At 48.5% G+C, this 26,454-nt stretch overlaps 1 protein-coding gene across 2 annotated transcripts in view; it reads right to left on the reverse strand.

Annotated features, from left to right (window-relative positions):
- Positions 1–22,166, reverse strand: part of LOC125943760 (evasin P672-like) — a 108,098-nt gene extending 85,932 nt beyond the window's left edge. The window contains exons 1-2 of one of the 2 annotated variants that reach the window (XM_049663265.1): positions 22,091–22,161; positions 19,017–19,046 (exon numbers count right to left, since the gene is read on the reverse strand). In XM_049663265.1, coding sequence (XP_049519222.1) covers positions 19,017–19,046; positions 22,091–22,133 — 73 coding nt within the window. In that variant the 5' untranslated portion in view covers positions 22,134–22,161. Of the gene's footprint in view, positions 1–19,016; positions 19,047–22,090 lie in introns of both variants that reach the window. The other variant, XM_049663264.1, reaches the window with a different exon arrangement.
- Between the last annotated feature and the right edge of the window lie 4,288 nt (positions 22,167–26,454).

Consider the following 26,454-nt stretch of genomic DNA (forward strand, 5'->3'; position numbering starts at 1 on the left):
CGTGGATAGCTTGTGTCTCGTGGCACAGGACTGCAGAATGTCCGGGATAACTTTTGACAGGAATGTCCGGCCACGGTCTGTGAGAAGTTGTCGCGGAGCTCCATGTAATAAAATCACGTCGCGTAGAAGAAAATTGGCAACATCTGTGGCGCAGCTTGTAGGGAGCGCTCGGGTGATGGCGTAGCGCGTGGCATAATCTGTGGCCACAGCGATCCACCTGTTCCCAGAGGTAGAAAGAGGAAAAGGGCGAAGTAAATCTAAACCAACCCGAAAGAATGGTTCCACGGGAATGTCAATTGGTTGAAGGTACCCAGCAGGGAGCGTCGACGGTGTCTTGCGTCGCTGGCATTTCTCACACGCAGCTACGTATCTTCGAACGGAGCGAGCAAGCCCTGGCCAAAAGAAGCGTCGGCGGATCCGTTCGTAGGTATGTGACACACCGAGGTGACCGGCAGTGGGGAGGACGTGAAGGTTGTGGAGAACAGCCGTGCGAAGGTGTTTAGGGATCACAAGGAGTAATGCTGGGCCGTCGGGGTGAACGTTGTGGCGGTAGAGTACGCCATTTTGAAGTGTGAATAAGCGAAGGGAGCTGTCGGCAAGTGACGATTCCAGGCGGTCAATGATGACACGCAAGGACGGGTCACGGCGCTGCTCGTCGGCGACATGGACTAGTGGAAAAACAGAGAGAACGCAGGCGTCGGTGTCAGTATCAGACGTAGAGGTCGGGTCTTGGACTGGGTAGCGAGAGAGGCAATCTGTGTCCTGGTGTTGGCGTCCCGACTTGTACGTCACTGCGTAGGGATATTCTTGTAGTCGGAGAGCCCAACGACTGAGCCTACCAGTAGGATCCTTGAGCGATGAAAGCCAACACAGCGCATGATGGTCTGTGATTACTGAGAAGGGCTTGCCATATTAATATGGGCGGAACATTGAAACAGCCCAGACTAGAGCAAGACATTCGCGCTCGGTAATCGAATAGTTGCGCTCTGCAGTTGTCAGGAGCCGGCTAGCGTAGGCTATAACGCGGTCGTGTCCGTGTTGTCGTTGCGCTAAGACTGCGCCGATCCCATAACCACTGGCATCGGTTCGGACCTCTGTAGGTGGGGACGGGTCAAAGTGGGCCAAGATCGGTGGATTGGTCAGAATCGTGATAAGGCGTGAAAATGCAGCAGCCTGAGGGGAACCCCACGTAAAAGGCACGTCTTTCTTCAGAAGTTCAGTGAGTGGTCGAGCGATTGCTGCGAAATCTTTCACAAACCGTCTGAAATAAGAGCAGAGCCCCACAAAACTACGGACGTCTTTGACAGACTGAGGTACAGGAAAAGCTGTTACTGCTCGAACCTTCTCCTGGTCGGGTTGTACTCCGGAAGCATCGACGAGATGGCCGAGCACTGTAATCTGTCGGCGCCCGAAGTGGCACTTCGATGAGTTTAATTGGAGCCCAGCCTTGCGGAAGACGTCAAGGATAGCTGCGACGCACTCAAGGTGCGTCTCAAACGTAGCAGAAAACACAAGGACGTCGTCGAGGTAACAAAGGCAAGTTGACCATTTGAAACCTTGAAGCAGAGAGTCCATCATCCGTTCGAACGTGGCGGGGGCATTGCATAAACCAAACGGCATAACCTTAAATTGGTAGAGGCCATCTGGAGTGACGAAAGTGGTCTTTTCTTGGTCTTGCTCATCAACGGAAATCTGCCAATAACCAGATCGCAGGTCAATGGACGAAAAGTATTTGGCACCATGAAGACAATCAAGGGCGTCGTCAATTCGTGGTAACGGGTAAACGTCCTTTTTAGTGATTCGGTTTAGGTGACGGTAATCAACACAGAAACGCCACGTGCAATCTTTCTTTTTGACGAGCACCACCGGCGACGCCCAGGGGCTCCACGAGGGCTCAACAATGCCTTTTGCGAGCATCTTGTTGACTTCCTGCTGAATAACTTGCCGCTCTGCCGTGGACACGCGATACGGTCGGCGATGAATGGGAACAGCATCACCAGTGTTTATCCGATGCTTAACAAGGGACGTCTGACCAAGTGGGCGATTATCAGTGTCAAATATGTCGCGATAGGAAAGCAAAAGGCGATATAGGGCGGCCGCTTGACCAGGGGCGAGGTCCGGAGCGACCATGGGACGTAATGGGTCGTCGAGGTTCAAGGCATCCTGCGGTAATCAGGAGGATCTGGAGACGCGTCGGCTGCAAAAGCAGTGACGTGGTCGTCTGTCACTGACCGGAGCGTGGCCACCGCTATGCCTTCAGGTAACACTTGCTTCGTCAAGCCAAAATTGACAACGGGGAGACACATCCGATTAGCAGCAAGGGTAACGACGGAGTGTGGCACAGAGATGTCGCGCGCCAGGAGGACATCACGAATAGGGGCGACGACATAGTCGCCATCAGGCACGGTTGCCGTTGAGGCCAATTCGACGAAGGTTAGGGCTTTTGGAGGTAACCGAACAAACGCTGTAGTGCATAGGGTGTGTGGTTGTTCGGGCGAACGTCGGAAACAAGAGGAAACTCGAGGCACAGCGTACCGGTGGAACAGTCGAGGAGGGCAGAATGCGTCTTCTGAAAGTCGAGCCCGAAGATTAGGTCATGAGGGCAACTGGTCAGCACGGAGAACAGGACGGGAACTTGGCGGCCAGCAATTCCTACGCGAGCAGTGCACATACCACAGACGGCAACAGTGGCGCCATTGGCGACGCGTACGGCTCGAGTGACGGCAGGCGCAAGAACTTTTTTGAGGCGACGACATAGGTTAGCGCTCATTATGGACACTTGGGCTCCAGTATCAATCAATGCCGTCAACGGGACACCATCTACATCTACTTCAATTAGGTTCGTGTTCGTGAGGAGCGTCAACGGAGGATTTGGACAGGACGAACGTGATGCAGCACTACCTCCAAGAGCTGCATGGCCTAGTTTTCCGTCCGGGAGGGGCCATAATTGGTCGGCGATGAATAGCGGCGTGGCTGGGGCGACGGGGACCGACGGCGCTGAGGTGACGGCGAGCGAGTGGGACGACTGTCATCGAGGGATACGTGAGAGCTGGAAGGCATTCGGCGAGGTGAGTAGGGGCGAGGGTCGGCATATGGGCGAGGAGACGGGGAAAAGTAGCTCGAATACGGCGATCTTCAGGAGGTGCGGCAGTGGCGAGCGACGTGGCCAATGCGGTGGCAACGAAAGCAAATGGGCTTGTCGTCCGCAGTTCTCCACTCTGTAGGGTTGCGGTATCTGGGACGGGAATACAGATCGCTGCGAGGAGCAGCTGCCGGCACCAGTCGGGCGTCAGCTCGGGAGATGGAGCAGGCAGCAGGAAAACCGAGGTTCGCAAACTCTTGCCGCACAACCTCCTGAATGAGGGAGATCGCTGGGGCTGGTTGGTCAATGGTGGGGTCAAGTGGGCGCGGAAGGAACGTGGCAGGACTGGCAGCCTCGAGCTCGCGGCGAACAATAAGCGTGACGGTCTCATTGGAGGGGGGTGAAGCGGTAAGGGCGACGCAGGAAGGTGTCGCAGCCGTGTTAGGGAGCCGGGAGAACTGTGGAATGACGCGGCGGCTTTTGGCGAGCTCAAAGCGGCGGCATTCCTTGACAATGACGTTGATGGTAGACACATTGTTGAAGATCAACAAGTTGAACGCGTCGTCCGCGATCCCCTTGAGAACGTGGCCAACCTTGTCATCTTCGACCATGTTCTCGTCGACTTTCCGGCAAAGAGCTAGCACGTCTTGTATGTACAAGACATACGATTCAGTGGAAGACTGTACTCGTGTAGCAAGCTCTTTTCTTGCAGCCTGCTGCCGACCGGTCGGATTTCCAAAGAGGTCGCGGAGCTTCGCCTTGAAAGCGTCCCAGCTAGAGATCTCCTCCTCGTGTGTCCGGAACCAGACACGAGGTGTTCCGCCCAAGTAGAAGAGGACATTAGCTAGCATTATGGTAGGGTCCCAGTGGTTGTTGCGGCTAACAAGCTCATACATGCGTAGCCAGTCATCAACGTCAACATTATCTTGGCCGGAGAATATGCCAGGATCGCGGGGAGTGGCAACCGTGACGTACGTGGTGGTTGGAGTTGCAGTAGTAGCAGCAGACGAGTTGTCGTCACCGGGAGCCATGGCGGAAAGCTGGACGGTGCGGCCGCTGCTGAGCTCCGTGGTGAGGACGGGGAACGGCACGCTCTACCAAAAATGTTACGCGAACGAAGAATTAAGTACAGGAGACTATTTACAAGTATAATTACAAAAGATAGCTGCAGCGCTGGCCAGATCATGATGATGATGATGATGACTTTTCTTTGGCGCATTGCCACTCACGGGGATCGGCCAATAGGCGGGAAGATTTTATATACGTGCTAAGTGACTAAATTTAGCTAATATCTAATTTTGGTAAATATAATAAAGCGAATAAATTCTAATACAATTCAGTGGACAATAAATATATAAAAAGTAGGCATAGTAGCATAAGAGGGAATGAGGTAATGATAAATGGATTATTAGGATTAACAATGGAAGCGGTTTCATTCAACAATGAATTTCTCTATGGTGATGCATACATTCCTGTGTGAGTGTCCAAGCACAGAAGCTCCGAAAGACAGCAGTTCCGGAGAGTTCAATGGCAGGCCGAGGTGTCGCATTGCAATTTGCAATGTTCTTTTTCTTAGGGAGGAGAAACGCCGGCAGTCCAGTAAGTAATGGTCGATCGTTTCGAATTCGTTACAGAAATGACACAAAGGGGAGATCGCCAGACCAGATCGGTGCATGTAGAAATTTAGGCGGGGGACTCGACATCGCAGTCTTGTTAATGCCACTTCTGTTTGTCTGGATTTGCAAAAGTTCCTGCTCCAAGGGAATTGTAAGTGGTGCAGTTCGGTGGATGATGTTAGATCTGATTTTGATGCCATAAGGGTGTATCTTCTAAACCTAGCAGGCGTTATGAAACCTGTCGTTGGAAGAAGGGAACACACAGGGCCTGTAATAGAAGCCTTTGCCAGGCTATCTGCGCTTCATTCATAAATATGCCTTTGTGACCAGGTACCCATACTAATCGCAAATTCCGCAAATGACTTGGAACCAATGAGTGCAAATTTTTTACTATATGCGACTCGCCAGGAGCAGTAAGTGAGGTGCACAAGGATAGAGAGTCTGTTAATGCTACCGCGGTTGTTGTGGGAGGCTGTAGCTTACGCAAAGCTAAGACAACAGCTAGGAATTCCGCTTGGAACAGCCGATAGCTCGAGAGCCCAGAGCAGTTCGTCTTCTTCGTCTAGGCGCCCGCGCGCCTCGTTCAAACAACGAAATACCACACGCTTGTAGCAATATCTTTTAGGTGGGGCCACTTGTGTTGTTCGTGCCCAATTTTCGGCATGCAGCACTGAACCAAGCTATCGGCTCCAGAAACGCGTTGTTGGTAAAAAAAACAAAAAACTAGCAGTTTCGCCCGAAAGGCGCACCGCACCATTGATTGCGATCATCATGCACCATCGATGAAGCATCGACTTTTGTAACGTTCGTTTGTAAACGTTCGCTTGCTAACTAAATTAACAAACATAGTGTGAGCGTCCACAGCAAACATGAACACATCACACTTCATGACCGCGGACACTCGCAGTAAAAACGCTGGCGTGAGCTAGCGAAGTGACCTTCGTGCTGTTGTCTATCGCTACACCAACCCGATATCGTGTCTTTACTCTTTGGGCCGTCGGCCATTTTTGTACATTTCATGTAGTCGCCGCGTTTTCGCTCAATGGCTTTGAAGGTCGACTGAACGATGTGGCATTTAAGGATTTCGCCTTAATAGTATTTTTTAGGTGGGGCCACCTGTGTTGTTCATGCACAATTTTCGGCATGCAGCACTGAACCAAGCTATCGGCTTCATAAACGCGTTGTTGGTAAAAAAAAGTAGCAGTTTCGCCCGAAAGGCTAAGCATTGATTGCGATCATCATGCAGCATCGATGAAGCATCGACTTTTGTAACGTTCGTTGGTAAGCGTTCGCTTGCTAACTAAATTAACAAACATAGTGTCAGCGTCCACAGCAAACATGAACGCATCACACTTGATGACCGCGGACACCCGCAGTCAAAACGCTGGCGTGAGCTAGCGTAGTGACCTTCGTGCTGTTGTCTATCGCTTCAACGCAAACTGAGCGCCGAGAACACACAAAGCTACGAGCCGCCGACGCTAGTCCCCCCAACGCAGATCCCTCTGAAGACGCGGCCGCGTGACTGCGTTCAGCCGCTGTATACGTAGTTGCAGCCGCAGTAACATGCCGACCCCCTCTCTGATGCCTCGCCATGTTGGGTTCCTCGCGCGCGGCGAAAGACGGCGTATTTCCTGCCCTCCGCTTTCTTCCTTTTCGCGCGGGCGAGATTCAGGCGCGCTCGTCGGCTCCCCTCGCACGCTTTCACTCGCACATACAGCGTAGGGCGCGCGGCGACGGTGTTATCGCCCTTGGACTTTACACAGAACCTCCCGGTGACGGCAGAAATTCGGCTAGAATGCCCATATAGTTGCTATCACAATAAAATGATCTGCAGCCATTACATGTGACTTTGTGTGCTTCCTTTGCCGGATCTCATTCGCACGTGTGGAATACGGCGCGCGGCGACGATTTTATCGCCCTTGGACTTCATACGCAACCTCACGGTGACAGTGACGACGGAGGAGCGCGTGGAGTATTCACATAATTTGCTGTCGCAATAAAATTATAGTGTTTATAGCACACAGATATTGAGGCAAGAAATGATATTTTTTAGATGGGGTCATTGCGTTGTTTTTGCCCAATTTCGACATGCAGCAATGAACCAAGCCATCGGTTATAGAAACACTTTGTAAAACATTATGTGCGCCCATTAAATGTGACTCCGTGCTGCCTGGAGTCTCAAATGCTTCGTAAGCAGAATTTCTCACATATCTCCGCCGTCATAATCAGGCCGCCGGTGCCTGGTATCCAACTCACGACCTTGTGAAAAGCAAAATATCGGTTATTTGAGTACAGCCGCCTATTTTTCATATTTTCACGGTGAAACCTCAGAAAAAATGATAAATATGAAATTATCGAAAGCTACTTGAGTAAAGAAATTCTGTGGGACTCATGTGCACAATTTTAGCACGTAATGTGACATGCCTGGTGCGTCCTCTCCGTATTTGAGTATGATGTTAGAATGCAAGGACCCTTGTACGTTTTTTGGTCCGGTGCACAGAGCCCCAGATTGAGAGAGAGAGAGAGAGAGAAAAGCCCCGCGGATTGAGGCTGCGGGCGCGACAGTAAGACGACGCAAAAAGACGGGACGAAGGGAAGCCCCAGCATTGGGACAGACACATCGCGCTGCTCAGCGCATGTCTATTTGATTGTCCGGGAGGCGCACAGTGTTTCTACAGCTCTACTTGGCCTAAGATAACACTACATCTCACCAACTCGCGTCGGCCAACAGGAAAAAAGAGCCGAAAGAAAGGTTCTTTCATAGGGACACTCTAATCGCCCTCACAATGGAGCCGAAGGAACGGACGCTTCGCGCAAGAAATAGTAGCTCAAAGTGGACGAGCCCTCCTCCCTTGTTCGAGCACACAACGGCTCTCATCATTGCTTCACTGCCACGTGTCTTAGCCTACCCTGCACTGCACGGACTAGCGTAGCAACAAGTAGGCACAGTAGCATGCCTATCCAGTGCAAATGGAGCTTGATATAGGGTAGCCAAGATAGTTCTCGTCGAAAGGTCTAAAACGTTTGCCAATCAGGTTGCATGTTTGCTCGCACCGCATTCGGAGGTACAGTCAACGTTTTGGGATACAGCGCTTTTGTTGGATCCGTGCTGGTGGCGATAGGTAAAAAGTGTCTCCTTAATGATGAAAATATAAAGTTCTTCGTTTGTCTAAAATTTCCTACTGGGACGCATAGGTATAAAGATAATGGGCAGAACTATGCGAGCTCACATTTTGCCAGATTTTGAAGATTAGTGATTACTGATTTCCAACATTACTGATTACCAGCATTACAGATTTTGACGGTGTAAAATGTGATAAATGTTATGCGTTAGGTGCGATATGTTTGAGTAAAAATGTTTACGGTCTCATTTTGAATTGAGGCTTGTTTTCAATCTGGAACCTTGACAGGGCCCTGAAGCACTTCTTGAACAACGTAAGAAAACCTTGCCGATCTTGGAAACATGTCGGCCAAATATTACTGCACAGCATGCAGCAGGGAACTAATAATCTCGTGTCAAACGCAGTGAAGAACCCCTTGCTCTCTCCACAATGTCATCATGGAGCGTCATCGCTAGCAGCGCAGCCTCAAGAGCGATTTGCTGATTTCGCGATGGCGAGAACATTCTTTGTAATACAACTGTTGTCATTTGAGCGAAATAAATAAAACGTTGATATATATATATATATATATATATATATGTTTGTGATCTTAAAGAAGACAAGTGGCTCTATTGTCGACACGCATGGTGGCTGCACTGCCGCCATTATCCGCCATGGTGACTCTGTCATTGGCTGTCGAGAGGTCACGTGTTTTGGAATTTGTGCCGGAATAGGATAGCATAGGAATAAACTTTATTTGTCCAGCGGTTAAGGCTGTTGGTGCCCGGGGCTAGGCTGCCAGGGGTCCATCGCCGGAGAAAAATCTTTCGAGATCCTCGGCAATGTGGCGGGAAACGGAAGTTTTGCAAAATGCAATTTTTTGTTTTCATCAGAATGACGAAACGTGGCGTGGCGCTGCAAATTTTATCTACTAATACTTTTTTGTGGTCCTTGGCACCTATATTGCGACCTTAGCGCTCTAAAAAGAAAGTGTACGTTAGCGTGCAGAAACCCGTGCAATGCACCTGCAATTTCGCGAATATGTGGTGGCGTTCCAAGATAACCGGCATGTCAGCTTGTTGATTGGCTGAAGGAATATCCCGTGAAGAGCGTCACAACAAGGGCCGTTTCGTAAACGTCAATTTGCCGTTACGTTACGTTGCGCTGGGCCGCCATTGCAGAGATTTTCCGCCATAATTTGTGGTGCTACGAGCCACGCGAATGATAGTAATGAGCGGCCATATGCAATAGCAGTCGTAAGGCCTGTGTGTCGCCGCATTTTACCTGTCATTTGGTGCCATGGAAATCTTTTGTTCACAACGCGTGCTCATAGCATTTGCATCGCTCTGGGGTGGTGTTGGCATTTCTGTTTTGAACCATAAGTTTTATGAAAAACACGTTTATTTGGTTTTTGGTATTATACCAATAAACGTGTAAAAACACGTTTATTTGGTATATTGGTTGAAAGTAGCAAACTGTCTGCAACTCTACACTTTTCACTACTGCGTTTGTATTGTAATCAGTGCTAATGACTTTTCGCGTCATCAAAGGCTATGACAACGGCGAGGTTTTAATTTATAAAAAGAAATGTACCCAAGGCGGCGTTTTGAAGTTTCCTCTCACGGTGCGAGTAAGCCGCGAACCGAAGAGATGGCAGTGCCAGCGCTTTCGTCCCGCAAGCGGATATCTGTGGCGCGCGCAACGCTATCGATGATATTTGGCCGCTTCTCAGCCACACGAGTCAGGCTGAGTCACTTGCGTTTCACGAGATAGCGATAACGCGGCCTATAAGCGTGTGCTCATCATCACTGGTAGGTCGCGTATGTTGTCTCAAGGTGGAAAACGCGCCTGGGCGCCAATATACGATGACTCATTCCGTTTCCCGAGGACACGCATCCTAGCTAATGCAGCAGACGACAGCTTGTGCACATGCAGACGACGGAAGCGAGAAACAATTTTGATGGAATAATCGTACGCTTTGAGCTAGCTGCTTTATTTTTACTGGGGCGGAAAACTGTTTTCCTTTAACAAGAAAGCTAGGTTCAATGCCTATATAACAGTGTCTTTGGCGAAACGTCAAATTTGCGTCACGGTACGAGAGCAAATTGGGGCCATCAGCGCCATTTTGTAAGCGTTGCGCCTACGTCATGCCTCGAAGAAAACGGCGGAATGTCCAGAATAGCAGCTAAGATCTTTGCGCTAATCATCAGCTAATCATCTTTGCGCTGCAGGTCTATGTACTATAGCTGCGTGTTGCTGCATTTGCTGCGCGCGGGCTCCTAGATGCAAGGCGCAGCATTGATACAGCGATTGCCACAGAGTGCCGCCACGAGCCATCTCCCTGCCGACACGTTCAACCTATGGGCGGGGCCAGTGGGACATGGCTCTCTTGCGGGCCCTTGCCGTCTCCCCTGTCTAGCTTCCAGCGTGCTAGTGGAAATGCGAGGACATCGAAAACGGCTCATTGGTCCGGTAACTCCGTCTAACTTCACTTGTGCCAGTAAGATACGAAAAAATGTAAAGGGCTGTGAAGGGCTCACCTTTTGATCGTCGCGTCCGGAAATAGAAAAAATCACCACATATCCACGAAGTGAATGATGATGAGTGGGCGAAGCACCGGGGGATCATTCGGGTAACCGTAAATCTCCCGTATATATTGTTACGATGGGGTGTGTTTATTTAACAGATGAATTGATGAAAAGGGGCCACGCCGACACCGAGCCGCTACCAAGACAAGTGCACTTCGTTCTCCTCTTCTTCAGTCCTTTTCGTAGCTTTAGCGTAACACTCCTCCCTTCTCAGACGAAGCCCGCTGGGCGAGTAACAGTTACGTCCACTCGCAGTCACGTGGATGACAGCGTTTCAGGCGAGCGACGTGAACAAGCTGCGTCTTCTTAGACCGGTAGCCATTGGACACGAGACGAGCAATCGAGTAGGTCACATCACTTAGACGATCGGTGATGACGAAAGGCCCGGTGTAACGGGCCAGAAACTTCTGGCACAGGCCGCGCTTGCGAAGTGGTGTCCAAAGCCATACAATGTCCCCTTTGTCGTATGACACATTCTTATGTCGTGAATCGTAGCGGATCTTGGAGTGGTCTTGGGACGCCAACGTACGGAGCTGAGCTATGCGGCGTGCTTCCTCAGCGCGGCAGAGAGTCTGGGCAATAGAAGAGTCCGTATGAGGAGTAAAAGGTAGAATGGTGTCAAGGAAGCTGCGGGGTGATCGAACATAAAGAAGATAGAAAGGGCTGTAGCCTGTAGTTTCATGCTTTGCGGTGTTGTAGGCGTATGTCATAAAAGGCAAGATGTCATCCCAATTCTTGTGCCTGGAATCCACGTACATCGAAAGCATGTTGGTCAAAGTTCTGTTAGTGCGCTCGACGAGACCATTTGTCTGTGGGTGATACGGGGTCGCGTGCGCAAACTGGCAAGCACAGAGACGCAACAGCTCTTCGACTACGTCGGCCACGAACTGCCGACCGCGATCGCTCACAATAACACGAGGTGGTCCATGACGGAGTATAACAGAGGACAGGAGGAAGCTCGAAACATCAAGAGCCGTGGCCGTTGGCATCGCTGCGGTTTCAGCATAACGCGTCAGATGGTCGACGCAGACTATAATCCAGCGGTTGTCGTTTGTTGAGCGCGGGAATGGGCCGAGAAGGTCCACTCCAACCATTTCGAAAGGAGATGATGGTGGCGCTACAGGATGAAGGAGTCCGACCGGAGCAGTATTAGGGCGCTTGAATTGCTGGCACTTGTTACAACTGGCCACATACTTTTCTATATCTCCTCGCATACTGGTGCAGTAGAATCGGCCCTGAATGCGGTGGCATGTTCTGGTGAAACCCAGGTGCCCTGCGGTCGAGTCGTCGTGCATAGCACGGAGCACGTGGGTTCTCAATTTCTTAGGGACCACTAAGAGGAGACGGGCACCATCAGCCGCATAATTCTTCTTGTAGAGCAGGCCATCTTGGATGACAAAGCCATTGTGACCTGTTGGCTGAGCAGCTGAGGCGAAGAGGGCATCCAGGCTGCGGTCGTCACGCTGCTCTTGCCGGAAGGTGGCCAGGTCGTGGAAAAGAGTGTCGTCGATGGCGGCCAGAAACTGATCGAAATTGTCGGCGTCACATTCACTTGTTTGTAGAGGGAGCCTCGAAAGACAATCGGCGTCCGCATGATGTCGGCCACTCTTATAACAGACTGCAAAGTCAAATTCCTGTAAACGTAGCGCCCATCGAGCAAGGCGGCCAGACGGGTCGTGGAGACCAACCAACAAACATAGTGAATGGTGGTCAGTAACGACCGTGAAGCGGTGCCCGTAGAGATATGGCCGGAACTTCTGGACTGCAAAGACGACAGCGAGACACTCTTGCTCAGTCACGGTGTAATTTTGTTCGGCCTTGCTCAACGAACGGCTGGCGTATGCAATGGCATGCTCGGCGTCACCAAAGCGCTGCACGAGGACGGCGCCGACGCCGATTCCACTCGCGTCGGTGTGCAATTCTGTTGTGGCAGAGGGGTCAAAATGACGAAGTATGGGTCCGGAAGAGAGCAGGAACTTCAGTTGACGAAACGAGGAATCGCAATCTGCTGTCCAGATGAAAGGGTTATCCTTGCGCAGCAATGAAGTCAGGGGGTAGGCAGTATCGGCAAAGTTGGGCACAAAACGTCGAAAGTACGAGCAAAGACCCAAGAAGCTCCTCAGTTCGCGCTGTGACTGCGGTTGTTTAAAGCCGCTAACTGCAGCGACCTTCTGTGGGTCTGGTCGCACCCCGTGCTTGTCCACTAGATGTCCAAGTACTAGCGCCTCTCGTTGGCCGAAGTGACATTTCTTTGAATTGAGTGTAAGTGCAGCTTGTTCAAGGCACGTCAAAACAATGTCCAGTCGATCGTTGTGCTCTGCAAAAGAGCGGCCAAAAATGACGACGTCATCAAGATAACACAAACAAATCTCCCATTTCAGGCCGCGCAGTACCTTGTCCATAAATCTTTCAAATGTTGCAGGTGCGTTGCACAAACCAAACGGCATAACGTTGAATTCAAACAAGCCATCTGGGGTCACAAAAGCGGTTTTCTCTTTGTCAGCTGAATGCATGGGTATCTGCCAGTAGCCTGATCGGAGGTCCACAGATGAAAAGTAGGACGCGGAATGAAGGCAATCGACAACGTCATCGATGCGGGGAAGCGGATACACATCCTTTTTCGTCACAGAATTGAGACGCCGGTAGTCGACACAAAACCTCCAGGACCCATCTTTCTTTTTCACGAGGATGACCGGCGCAGCCCATGGGCTAGACGATTCTTCGATGATGCCCTTGGCTAGCATGTCGTCGACCTGTTCAGCGATGATCTTGCGCTCTGACGCGGACACGCGGTAAGGCTTCTGCCTTACGGGATGCGCGGAACCCGTGTCGATCCGGTGGCGAGCCCGCGTAGCTGGAACGCGTACTTTGCTAGCGTTCTGCTCGAAATCAAATAATGACGCATGTTTGCTAAGGACGCTGACCAGGGCTTGACGCTGCTCTGAAGACAGTGACTTGTTTATCATTTTTAGAAAAGGCAACGAGTCTTCAGGGACAACGGGGCCAGCCCCGTGCTCTCGGGATTCGTGTGACGTGTCATCAGTTAAAGCGCCTATGTGGAGGCTGGTATCCACTTCAAGAGAGGCAAGTCGCATACCCTTGGATAGCACAACTGACTGGGAGGCTAAATTTGACACCCACAATGTAGTTGTTCCGCAGGCCACAGAGAGGACGCATCGAGGTACGAGCACACTTTTCTTCACAACCATCGAAGGCACAGGCTCAACAATTGCATCAAATGTATCGGCGTCGACACCGCAAGCAGCAACTCGAACTCTGGATAAGGAACGTGCTGGTAAGACAGCATCTTCAATGACGGCGAGAGTGCATGAACAGGCAGCAGGTTGGTCGGCAAGAGGAGTGAGGAAAAGCTCGCCAGTACCGCAGTCAACAGTGGCACCGCACTGTTGTAGGAAATCGAGGCCAAGAATTACGTTGTGAGTGGATTGAGCAAGAACTGCAAATTCGGCTTGATACACGTGATCAGAGAAATAAACGTTCGCGTTGCACACTCCAATAAGTCGGAGCAACTCTCCACTCACAGCACGAAATGCATTAGCGTTATCCCAGAGAAACATCACTTTAGGCCTAGTTGGGTTTTGAAATCCAGGCTGATAACGGAGACACTCGCTCCTGTGTCCACTAAGGCCAACGTAGCAACATTGTCCACTAAAACACGAATCTTGTTATGACACATGGGGACAGGCGGAGGCATAGGGGCGTGTAGCTGAAGATGACTGGCGACCTCACCTCCATTGGTCGCGCCGCCTAGTTTCCCGGCGGCGGGGACGTCAGACGTCGTCGCGGAGATGGAGACCTGCGCTGGCGTGAAGGCGGAGGCGTCAAGCTCCCCACAGAAGCTGGTGAGTCGCTGCGGTAATTCGCCTGGTGGTTTGTCCTGCCATCGGAGTCAGAAGGCCAGCGTGTCCCGTCACCGTGGCGATTGCTGCGTCGATAAAAAGTGCGTGGTCGCTCATACGACGGTGGTGACGTGCGACGGCGATGTGGACAAAATCTGGCGACATGTCCGCGAATACCGCATTGGAAGCAGATGGGACGCTCACGGGACGCACTGAAATTGTCATTCGCTGGATAACTGGCACGGCCATCCCACTCTTGAGGAACTGCAGGTGCTCTGGGTGAGTAACCGCCGTAGAACTGATAACTTGGATGCGCGTTCATAGTAGTATTTGACGCTCTTGAACGAGGAGCGAAGTTGTAGGCATCTGTGGAGACGGCGGTGATGGACGTCTCACCGAAGTCGCAGTGAGCAAAGGGCTCTCGAACCCGCGCAGTCGAGAGGGAAGCCGCCTCACGTCGGTCAAGCTCCTCGCGCACCACTTGCCGAATAACTGACGCAAGGTCGGATGAAGCTGGGACCACGTCAACACTGGCGACGTTAGTTACGTTCGCCAGGCGGCCGAACTTCGGTGTGATACGCCGAGCTCTCAAGGCTTCAAACGTGCGGCAGTGCCGAATGACGTCACTGACGGAGTCGATACTGTCTTTTCCGATGAGGAACTGGTACACGTCCTCGGCAATCCCTTTTAGAAGATGACCAACTTTGTCCTCTTCTGTCATCTGAGGGTCCAGGGCCTTGCACAATTTCAGCACTTCCTCGATGTACGTCGTGCATGTTTCGCCGGGAACTTGGGCTCGCTGCATTAGGGTTTGTTCTGCACGCTTCTTTTTAGCTGCCGGATCTCCGAAGCACTTCTTGATTTCATCTACGAACCGTTCCCACGTCGTCATGCTTTCTTCGTGGTTTTCAAACCACACTGACGCGGTTCCCTCGAGGAAGAAGGCAACGTTGTTAAGCTGGGCGGTGGCATTCCAGCCATTGAACCTACTTGCGCGTTGGTAAAAGCTGAGCCATCCGTCCACGTCTTCCCCGGCTTTTCCGGCGAAGGTTCGTGGTTCGATGTAGGGCTGCCATTGGGAGCTGGAAGAAGGCGGCGGGTTGTCACCGTCGGAAGCCATCTCTGGTGGCAGACCGGCAATTCGGCGACTTCGGCGAAGCTCCACGGATTGCGCTCCTGCGGGCGGTTCGTCGTCGTTGCTCGGGGACGCCGTTGTTCTACCCAGCACCTCCACCAAAACTGTTACGATGGGGTGTGTTTATTTAACAGATGAATTGATGAAAAGGGGCCGCGCCGACACCGAGCCGCTACCAAGACAAGTGCACTTCGTTCTCCTCTTCTTCAGTCCTTTTCGTAGCTTTAGCGTAACAATATATATATATATATATATATATATATATATATATATATATATATATATTACTGAACATGTGTACAGTATATACAGCGCTTATATAGCCCTTGTGCACCGCAGCGCCAATAGTGGTCTTCATGCAAACCAGAGCTACGTACAATGGACGACGACGAGGGACAAGGCTCGGCCCTAAGGTGTTTCGCCCCTAAAAACCTCTAATTGGCCGTATGCTGGTGGGAGTAAGAGACAGGAAGAGAGCGGTGTGGATCAGAGAACAAAAGGGGATAGCCGATATTCTGGTTGACATAAAGCGGAAGAAATGGAGCTGGGCAGGCCATGTAATTCGTAGGATGGATAACCGGTGGACCATTAGGGTTACAGAATGGATACCAAGAGAAGGGAAACGCAGTCGAAGTCGGCAGAAAACCAGATGGGATGATGAAGTTAGGAAATTCGCAGGCGCAAGTTGGAATACGCTAGCGCAAGACAGGGGTAATTGGAGATCGCAGGGAGAGGCCTTCGTCCTGCAGTGGACATAAAATATAGGCTGCTGCTGATGATGATGATGGTGGGAGTAAAAGCGCGCGAGGGCGAGAGACCCGCCTTTCCCGGGGAGCGAACGCACAACGGAGAGCAAACGCGACTTCTCAGTGGAAGGGGAGTGGTGGGCGAGGAGGGCATCGAGGCACGCTAGACTGTGCGTGTGCTTGCCCGCTCTCCCACTGCGGCGCATGCGTGCAGCCCTGCCGGCCTCTGCCGCCGACTATCTCTGGGCAGGAAGATTATTTAGGAGTAGAAACTCCCGTCAGTGCGGGCACTGGCGGGCGACCAGATAACCTCACATTAGTATGCGCGCTCATGCAGTGGCGGCGCCTTGGGGCGCCTCATGGAAGCAGCAGCGCAAAAAAATTACTTCTTCTCCCTCTAAAGGGAACCATGTGTGGATGCGAAGCAGCGGGGAGATGGTTAGCTTGAGCGGGAGATGGTTTCGCGGCAGCGGCCCGAGCGCTCATCGCGGCGCTGCACAGGAGAGAGAATGAGACGCGCGCGCTCCGTCATTTTCATACCGCGGAACTGCCGTGGCGCCCTCAGCGGAGTATGCATCGTGAGCGGGAGATGGTTTGGCGGCCGAGCGCTCATCACGGCGCTGCACAGGAGAGAGAATGAGGCGCGCGCACTCCGTCATTTTCATACCGCGGAACTACCATGGCGCCCCCAGCGGATTATGCAGCTGTCGCACCACCTGTCGAGCGCGCCGCTCCGGATCCCTAGAGGAGAGAAAGTAGGGAGAGTAGGAGAGGAGAGAGAGGGGAAGGGGACGCGCATGCGCTGTGGGGGTGTGGCACGCGGGCGCCGCTCCGTACAGAATTCCTAGAGGAGAGAAAGGGGGAGCGTAGGAGAGGAGAGAGGGGGAGGGGACGCGCATGCGCTGTGGGGGTGTGGGACGCGGGACAACAGACAGAGCCGCCGGCAAGAAATGCTTCGCATTTAAAAAAAAAAACAGAAGCCCGGGCGGGCTGCACGGGCGCGTTCTCTTCGGCGGCGTCCGTGTCTTCCGCTCAAAACAGACGACATGCATGCGACACAAGCGTTCCCTTGAGCGGGCACGCCGTAAATAGAGTGTACCGTAACGTTGTATTTGTGGGCCTGCAACTGTTCTGGGAAAGATTTAGGAAGCCGCAAAATATGGACGCAGCATTAAATCAGTAAGAAGGGACGAAAGGGACATTGGATATGAAGCGGACACGAGGGTTGCGCTCCCTTGTGTCACTTCATATCCAGAGTTCGTTTCGTCCCTGTTGTGTCCTACAGTACTTAGCACAAGAGAAAAATGAATGGTTACTGCAGGAGATCCGCCATGCGACCTAATTAATAGGGATGTCATTCTCTGATTAGCTGGAAAACTGTTCCCAGGCCCCTTCTACCTCTTAGCTTTAGTCCATCCCAGTGAAAATGAGCACAGTTAAGGCCCAATATTTTAAATAGTGCGTCATTTCCGTTGCATTAAAAAGCCAGGTACTATATGCACACAAGTGAAATTTTGTGCGGTAATTGAAAATACTTGGAGCGATCTTTTACACAAAGCACAGCTGCCTCTAGCATATCGGAGCCAGAATATTACAATGTTTGACTACTTTAATATAAATTTCCATAAAACTGAAACTCCGGCATACTTAGAGTCTGCATAGGGAATGGATAAATATGTCCGAAAGTTACACTGCAAGCCAGAATACTTTAAATGCGGAAGATTTTTTTTGCTACATGTAGTCACAAATTAGGCTTTTAGCAGGTACCGCGTATCTCATGCCTCTTCTTAAGTATTTATTTGTATAACTTACCGATCCAATCGTTTATATTATATATTCCCAAAATTTGCAAACATTAGGCCTCTCATTGTAGTATGTGACAGCTTTAAACGAGAAGCAGGACAGTCGCCACGGCTGCGATAACTGCCACAAAAATGGATTGTTCGTGCAGTCATGATGGGCTCGATGCCTTGCCTTTTACCCGTAACTCGATTAGTTTGAAAAAAAAAAGGGAAATCTGCCTCCATTCCACCCTGTGAAAGTGAATGTACAGCGAAGCTGTTGCCGACGTTAGAGAAGCACAAGCGACGTCATACGACGTTGCACAAGCACACACCACCACAAGCGACGATTTTCACGCGCGCACGCAGGTGTGCAGAAGTGCAGCATGTCTACTAGTACTACTTACGCACTAGTACAGTACGACTACTGGGACAGTACGACTTACGCACAAGCTGCAGACGTGATAGCTTCGGACAGTAATTCGAATGTATGAGAAAACATATTTCTGTTACGCGGAAACTCAAAGACAAAGCCCTTTTCCAGCTGCCCTTTGAGGTCTATCTCAGCGGCCGCGGTTGCCAGGTGCGTAACTTTCAGGACGGCAGATAAAAAACTTAGGGCACTTATAATTTGCACGACACAGTTCATTTTGCAGCAAATACAAGTACCTACCAAAACAGGTGCGTGTCGCAGGATCGACTGCATGGCCCAGCAGCTTCGACATGAGCTCTTTAGTAATACAGAATATAGGTTTCCGAAGGTCCCAAAACAAGCTTTTCCCTTTCAGTACGATAATGTCAGCGATTGCCGACGGCAAGGCACAAAGTTCGTGGACATAAATACAAAAGAATGCCTCTTAAACTACGCGAGAAGGCGGCTCACTGCTGTCTGTAAAGCTCATCTAGAAGAAGCAGCGTCACGAGATCCTAATTACGACGCCACAATGACAGACCACCTCAAGTAATAAAGCGCAAGGGGAAGTTTTCTCCTATCTGCCGCGGGTTATCTTAAAAATTATGGTTGCGCTAATATATAGCATTCGGTATGCTGTACCAAATTCGCACAGTGATGTGAAATAAGGACGCCAAAGAAAGTTAGAATCTCACCTTCGCATATGCCAGATATTATATGCATGGCTAGAAAAGAGAGAAAAAGGAAGCGTATCAGGCAGATAGGTTGCGAATTAAAAAAATAAAATTCGAATGCGGTATATTGTACCTAGTAGATTCGCATAAACAGTGCGGCAGGAAAATGTCCGGCTTATTATTTGAACAACTTGAAAGAGCGCCATGATATTTAAGCATAAATTTCATTTTACACCCAGAATGTAATCGGTATCTACTCGGCACCATTTCTCAACTTGTATGCAAGCACTGTTTGGTCTTCTTTTAGTGTCTGCTCTATCTCTATCTCTCTCTGTCTATATATATATATATATATATATATATATATATATATATATATATATATATATATATTGCGCCACTTACTTTAGTTGCGGAGCGGCATCAAATACCAGCTTTTCAAAGCCGCTCTTCTGCTTTCACTAGAGGCATGAGCATTGCGCGCCCAAGCTTTAACGTAACTGCAGTACACTTGTGTGCATACCACACCATGGTGCATACAGTGGTGTCAGCGAAAGCGACCGTAGGAATATGAAGTTACAAACGCGGACGCATTTCCTACGGTCTCACTATAAGCGCACCGTTGAGATACGACGCTTGCAATGCCAGGAGTTGTGAGACGCCTTACATATGTACGTGTTCTTTCTCAGCTGCGCATGAAGAGCAGCTTTGCCGCGCCAACGTATCGCCCCCGCGTATTTTTAGACCGCCGTTTGAGGGGCTTCAGAGCCACGCAACGCAAAAGCCTTGCTCACGCTTTCAATGCTACGCCCTACGTAATAACTGCGCAATCCGTTCGGTTTAGTGCTCGGTTGTGTCACTTGATGCTAATGTGATATTGCTATTTATGTCACCATAAGGATAGCGAAATTAATTTATTGAATTCCCCACGGAGAGCAAATGAGCCTGTGTCTTCTCTTTTTTTTCCCCGGAATGGCCAAGTTGCCCCTACAGTAACGATACGAAAAGTGCAAGAAATCAACAATTTTACCGACCCAGACTAGAAAGAATGTGGTGGTCAGTTCAATCTGCGTACATTGATTATGTATGCCCCAACGTAATAGCAACTCCTGTTGCTCATTTACTGCGGTGTGCTGCTGTGCGTACAACGTTGGCCGTCAATAGTGAAATTGCAGAGGGAATTCAAATGAAGTTTATTTTTCTCGGACAACACAAATGGGGGGGGGGGGGGGGGGGGGCTCATAAAAGCTTCTTTACTGAGTTGGCTGAAGGAGGCGCCAGGCCCGTTCTGCGGCAGCAATGGACATATTTTACATGAAATATGCTTCAGACAGGCATCTCATCAACATCGAAAAGGAGAGATCTATTACCTTGTATGCTCACATATATCTGTTTCATTAAATTTATCTGCTGACACTTGCATTAGAATATAGAAAGCATATTTTACTTGGACATAGATTAGCAAAATGATTCGCTTAACACATCTCCTAAAGTATTAAAATATACAAGCAGTGTGATGTTAAGTGAGATAAAAGCTAAAGAAAGAAAGCAGGAACCATGAAATTAATTGTGATGGCGGGAAACATTTCGACACAGGATGGAAGATAATGTATAAAACAATGCAAGAACAAACGATGAACCTACAGACAATGAGAAAAGAGCCCCCCCCCCCCCCCACACACACACACATTATATATATATATGTATATATATATGTATATATTGGGACGTAGTAGAGCCGGAGAATAACACAGTAGCAACACTATGAATGAGGAAACTAAGTTTTTTATTCGGCGAACCTGAGCCGACAAAAACAGGCACCGCTCAAAACACAAGGATAAGGGCGAACACAGTTGGCTATAGTCGAAAATCTGACCTGCGGGTCAAACGCCTCGGCTTTTGTACATCACTCGTCGAAGACTCAAGAATCCAGTGTTATCGCTGGTGCCCGCGTGGTTTCCAGAAACTACTACCCAATTTGTGTCGCGCATGCAAACTGATTATACAAGGTGTTTCACTTAACTTTGGCATAACTTTAAAAATATGCACATGTTACGTGCCTGGACAGAAACAAGGTAATGTTGTTTCGTCGCTTGGAGATACTCAGATTATTTTTTGCATTCCGCCTGATTACATAATTAGTCTTAATGATTCATTCACCTTCTCAATTTTTATAATTATACGAAAGGTGTCAATGAGAAAATTCTATAGCAACATGAAAAACTCCCGATACACCTTTCTGTTACCCAATACGAGCTACAAAAAAAAGTGTTTTTCCGTGCGCGAGAGAAGTCAGCGAATACACACAAGATTGCCGCGTGACTGGCCGCTCGAGGCATTTTTTGTGTATTTTCGGGCATCTTTCACGCCAGGAAAAACACTTTTATGTAGCACGTATTCAGCAACAGAAACCTGTGTCGGGAGTTTCTCATGTTGGTCTACAATTTGTCCGGGTCACCACTAAATATGGAACCACCAACTGGGGCTTTGTTTGTAGGTCCCTTCAATTTACCTACTTCATCGTTTCACCTGCCCCACCGTCCCCTCCTCCAGTTCTCGCTCATGTCTAAACCGGCGACGCGCCAGAAGAAGTTTACCACAACACTTTTCCTCTATTTGTACTAATTGAGAAATTGATTAATTGATTAAGACTAATTGTTTAATTAGGCGGAAGCTACTGCGAGCAACGTTACCTTGGTTCTGTCCATCTACGTAAATGTGGATATCTTTTTTTTAATTTGGCCCAGGTTAAGTGAAACACATTGTACAAGATTCGGCGAGAACATACACAAGAGTCAGCGATATAATCAACCATAAGATTCGCGAAAGGTCTAAATCATGCAGGCGCGTCTTATGCTAAGCAACAACAAAGTTGTTAGCGGGTGAAATGAAGCCCCCCAGAGAACGATACCGAAATATGCGGGTCAATATATATATATATATATATATATATATATATATATATATATATATATATATACAGCATACGCATTTCGAAGAACTTGAATCCATACCCGTCATAGCTACTTCAGCTACTTGCCGCTAACATTCTCACTTTCCATTTCCTAAAGTTGAACCACATTAAAAGAGCTTACCATATAGAGCAGCTACGAGTGCAATGGATTTCTTGTGGGCCATTTGGAGCGTGCGCTTCGTTGCCTCCTAAGAAGACAGGAACGTTTGATCAAGGAAAGCGGTCTCTATATAAACCATGGCAGAGACGAGAAAAAATGCAGCTGGTCAAAGCCGGACGCATGGGGTGATTCAGTGCGTAAGCAAGGATAATACTTTCAAGTGTGGTTTTCTTCATGTTTTTAATATATATTCATAATCTACAAAGTTCACAGACTCATATTGTTCCCAGAATCATGATGTCCTGGAAATAATTTTTATACCGTGCCTGAAGATCCCATTGTCTACATGATATTTGAAAGTGTCCACTAATTTCTCGATAATTTTTGGTTTGTTTGCTGTCTCGGGAGTATAAAAACACTACAGTACAAGGAGTTCTCTCTGATTAATCTATCGAAAGGTTGATAGATGCGTCAATCAAGTTCAATAAATTCAAAAAACAATCTTGTCTCTGGCTTGGTTGTGATGCATATATCTTGGAATAGCGAATGCAACACCAAATAATTTCATTTTCTAAACAAAGTGAAATAAAGCAGTTTGCGTGGAGTCTTTTTAGCAAAAGAATCGCTTTCCAACCTAATTTGATACGTGTAATACCGCTAGCAAATGGGTGTCAGGTTTACCGAAAAGCTCGCAAATAAGAAACAACTAAAAGCTGAAGGTATATGGTTTCAACGACAATGATAGTATTGAAACAAAATAAGTTCGCGTCATCCAATGCACACTTTGTGTTCATTGAAGGAGCTACAGCGCTACAGATTTTTTAAAAGGAATCTAAGCATGGAGCGATTGGCTGTACAAATACTTGGTTTGCGTACATCAAGCAGTATATTTCTAGGCGTCCTAAGGAGATGCTTAACTTTGAGGCTGTAAACGGCAACGCTTGTTGTTATCAAATATAGCATGGTGGTATTGTATAGACTGTTTCAGAATCGCTGCATGGACCCTGCCAACATTTACTGCGTGACCGCGTCGCCATCGAGCACTTTGTGAAGCGGATGAGGTGAGGAGTTAAAGGCAGAAAGGTGCTATGTTCGCGTTCTGGGGAATAAATTATGCGGAAGTAATCCAACGCTTCCAACCAAAACTGGCACACGGAATACTAGTGCTGGTGGTGATTGACCCACGGCATTATTTTAGCCTGGTCGCGGTGGGCGAGTACCCGTTTGAGCGATGCCCATTTGCGCGTACTTCCTTTTCTGGTGTTTTCTTTTTTTCTTACAGCAGATACTTCTTACCCTATCAGTACTCCAATGCGTTCTGATGATGCTTGCATGTGAGCAGTCCGTAGACTGCAGGTAGTATAGCTTTCAACGGCACAGAAAATGGTTTTCCGTTGTTTTCACTACCTTTCGCAACCGTCGTTCTTTTTTAACAAGCATATGGCTGATATTTTTCCAATATCCATAATTGGCGAGTAAAGTTTTTGCTATACATGTGTACGCGTCCGCCCAATTACCCACCCTGTTATTGTATTAGTTTGAGTTTGAATTTATTTAACCACACGAGAGGTACATAAAAGTACACAAAGACGTGGTTAAGTGGGATGGGAAAAAGCTGCAATTCACAGCTTGACTAACCCCATCACCCGGAAAACAGAACAAGATCACAAAATTACAGGCAGCGGAGAGCGACAACACAAAAGGAACACGCATGTGGTCTCTCACAGCAAAGCGTACAATAAAACTGTGCAATACGTAAAAAACATTCAAAAACAAAGCAATACATAAATGAATGACACTAATTAGCCATCACAAAAATGACCTAATATTCATGAATAGCACAATCAGCATATCCTACGTAATATATCAGTTTTAGACAAGATTCGTAAACATTAAATTGTTAACTTCCATTTGTTCAGTACACTCGGAAGACAGAAATGTAATGTTTGGAGTCCATAATGAGTACGAGGACATGGTACATACCAATTCTCTGGATGTCGAGTGACGCGACTGGCAGGATTTGGTTGCAAATCGGCCACAGTACGTAGTAGGGTACTCCCTCTGCGTATTTCTGATTTAAATGTTGACAAAAGCTGGTATTCGTAATAACTGTTTACTCTTAAAATTCTATACTCTATAAATCATGAAGCGGTGTTTGCGTTATGTGATACACCTTCAATGCACCGTAGGGCCTTTTTTGTAACACAACTAGAATATTTAATGATGCTTTAGAGCCTTAGGACCAAACCAGATGACAATAATATAAGTGTGAAGAAAAAAGTTATAGAATAATAGTTTTTGTTTTACAGGTAGAATATTTTGACACCAACGCAACACACCTAAAACTCTGCAAAGTTCATCACTTATGTGTTCAGTATGGTAATTCTATGCCATATATTCGTGAAAGAGAAACGATAACCTTATCGGTCAGGGAAAAAAAGAGAGGTAATTCAATATTTGCACCCAACACGCCTAAGTGTTTTGTCCTTCGGAAACACTGAAGTCGGTCAAGGATAGTTTTTACAATGTACGTCCTCAGAACAAAAAATTCAGTGACACAACACACTTTTATTTGTAAACAAATAAATTCGAGGGTTAAAGGTGCTAAAGCTGATTTTTGATTATGAGGCACGATCTACTGGGCGATTTCCAAATAATTTGGACTAAATGGGGCTTCTTATCGGGCACCTAAATCTAAGCAAACGAGCATCTTTGCGTATCTCTTTTAATTACTGCAACTACAACGAAGTAACGAAATAACTGCAGACCAGATATATCTTCTTGGTTAATTATCAGAGCGGCATCCACTGCGATTAAGCGTACATACAAAGCCCGACTTGCTACCTCCTCTTGTTTATAAAATTCGCATTACCATATTCGCATGCGAACAAATATTGAACTACTGTTCACTTAGTACATGCTCCCGTTGCTGTGATTCAGACATTGGACTGCACTCAGAAGGCATGGTATTATCTCGTGTGGTATCGGGGTCAACCGCACATTTTACTTTTGCCCCGAAAACTGTCCGCTGTAAACAATCTCTAGCGTACCTGTAGTATGCTTCTAGTATACTTACAGTATGCTCGATTATTCGAACAAAAATAAGTACGCAAGCACTTCAAATAGCGAATTAGGGTATCGAATTATATTCGAATAGCAAAGGCTTTGATATTTGTATTAGAAATGTGCATCAGTGGACCGCGAAGTTCCTCAAGGCAAATCATCGGGGGATAGCATATCGAAATGTAGAATGAACCTTCGCCCGATGGATTATTTCACAAACTGACGCAACACAATGACAGGCCACAGCTCCTAGATCGGAGCACAAACCTCAGTATCAGTAATGCATCGCTGTAACAACCCGTGAATAACGGGCATGGCGGTGCAGCATCTAGAAATGGACAAAACGGTGAACAGCTAGGCCTAAAGATTATGTCCGAATGACACAAAACTTGCCTGGTTATCATAACAGTTAATTAAAGTACAACCACGGCTGGCTCGGAGGTACACAGACAGAAAAGGCAGCACAGCAATTTATTTAGAAAATTAAAAAAAATCTTTATACCTGCTGCTGTTGCTTAGTGGCTTTTGTATTGCTTTGATAAGCACGATGTCGCGGGATAAAATCGCGGCCACGGCGGCCGCATCTCGATGGAAGCGCAATGCAAGAACACCCGTACGTTGGGTGCACGTTCAAGAACTCCGGGTGGTGAACATCATTCCGGGGACCCCCACTACGGAGTGCCTCATAATCAGATCGTGGCTTTGGCACGTACAGCCCCATAATCTCCTTTTTATTTTAGAAGTTTTATAAAAAAGGTTATGAACGTAACTAACGTGGCGTTATTCGCTAATTTATAAAGTTCGATTATTTACCGATGTCTTCCCTGGCTCTTACCTCCAGCTGTTCGATATTCGGTGGTTTCATGAATGTGTCTGGGCGCAAGATATTTGGACTGAGTGCCACAAATAATGGCATCCTGTGTAAGTTCCCCGAAATAGAGCGCAAAAGGCATCGCTGCTGGCTGAGCTTATCAGATAATTCGATTTCAGGAAAAGTGGCGCCCCATGCAAAGCACGTTTTCCGCACCGCAGAGCATCTTAAAGCAAGGCGTAGAGAGCGGCACGCTCCGAGCCCTGTCAGTACAAATGAAGTAGTTTCGCCACGATATCATCACTCGGGCGCCTTCACGGCGACTGCAGAAGTGGCACCTTGCGCTCTCTCCTGTGTTTCGGTGCGCGCGGTTGAAGCGAGCGAACGAGCAGGCTGGCAGGAAAAAAAAAGGACGCGCGTGCGCAGTATGCGCTCTCGAACTTAGGCGCGCAGCCGTCAGAAGGCGCAGCGATGTAGTTTCGTCTAAAGTCACTGAAACCTGGAAAGTACC

Source organism: Dermacentor silvarum, chromosome 3 (assembly GCF_013339745.2).
Source record: "Dermacentor silvarum isolate Dsil-2018 chromosome 3, BIME_Dsil_1.4, whole genome shotgun sequence".
NCBI classification, from domain to species: Eukaryota; Metazoa; Arthropoda; class Arachnida; order Ixodida; family Ixodidae; genus Dermacentor; species Dermacentor silvarum.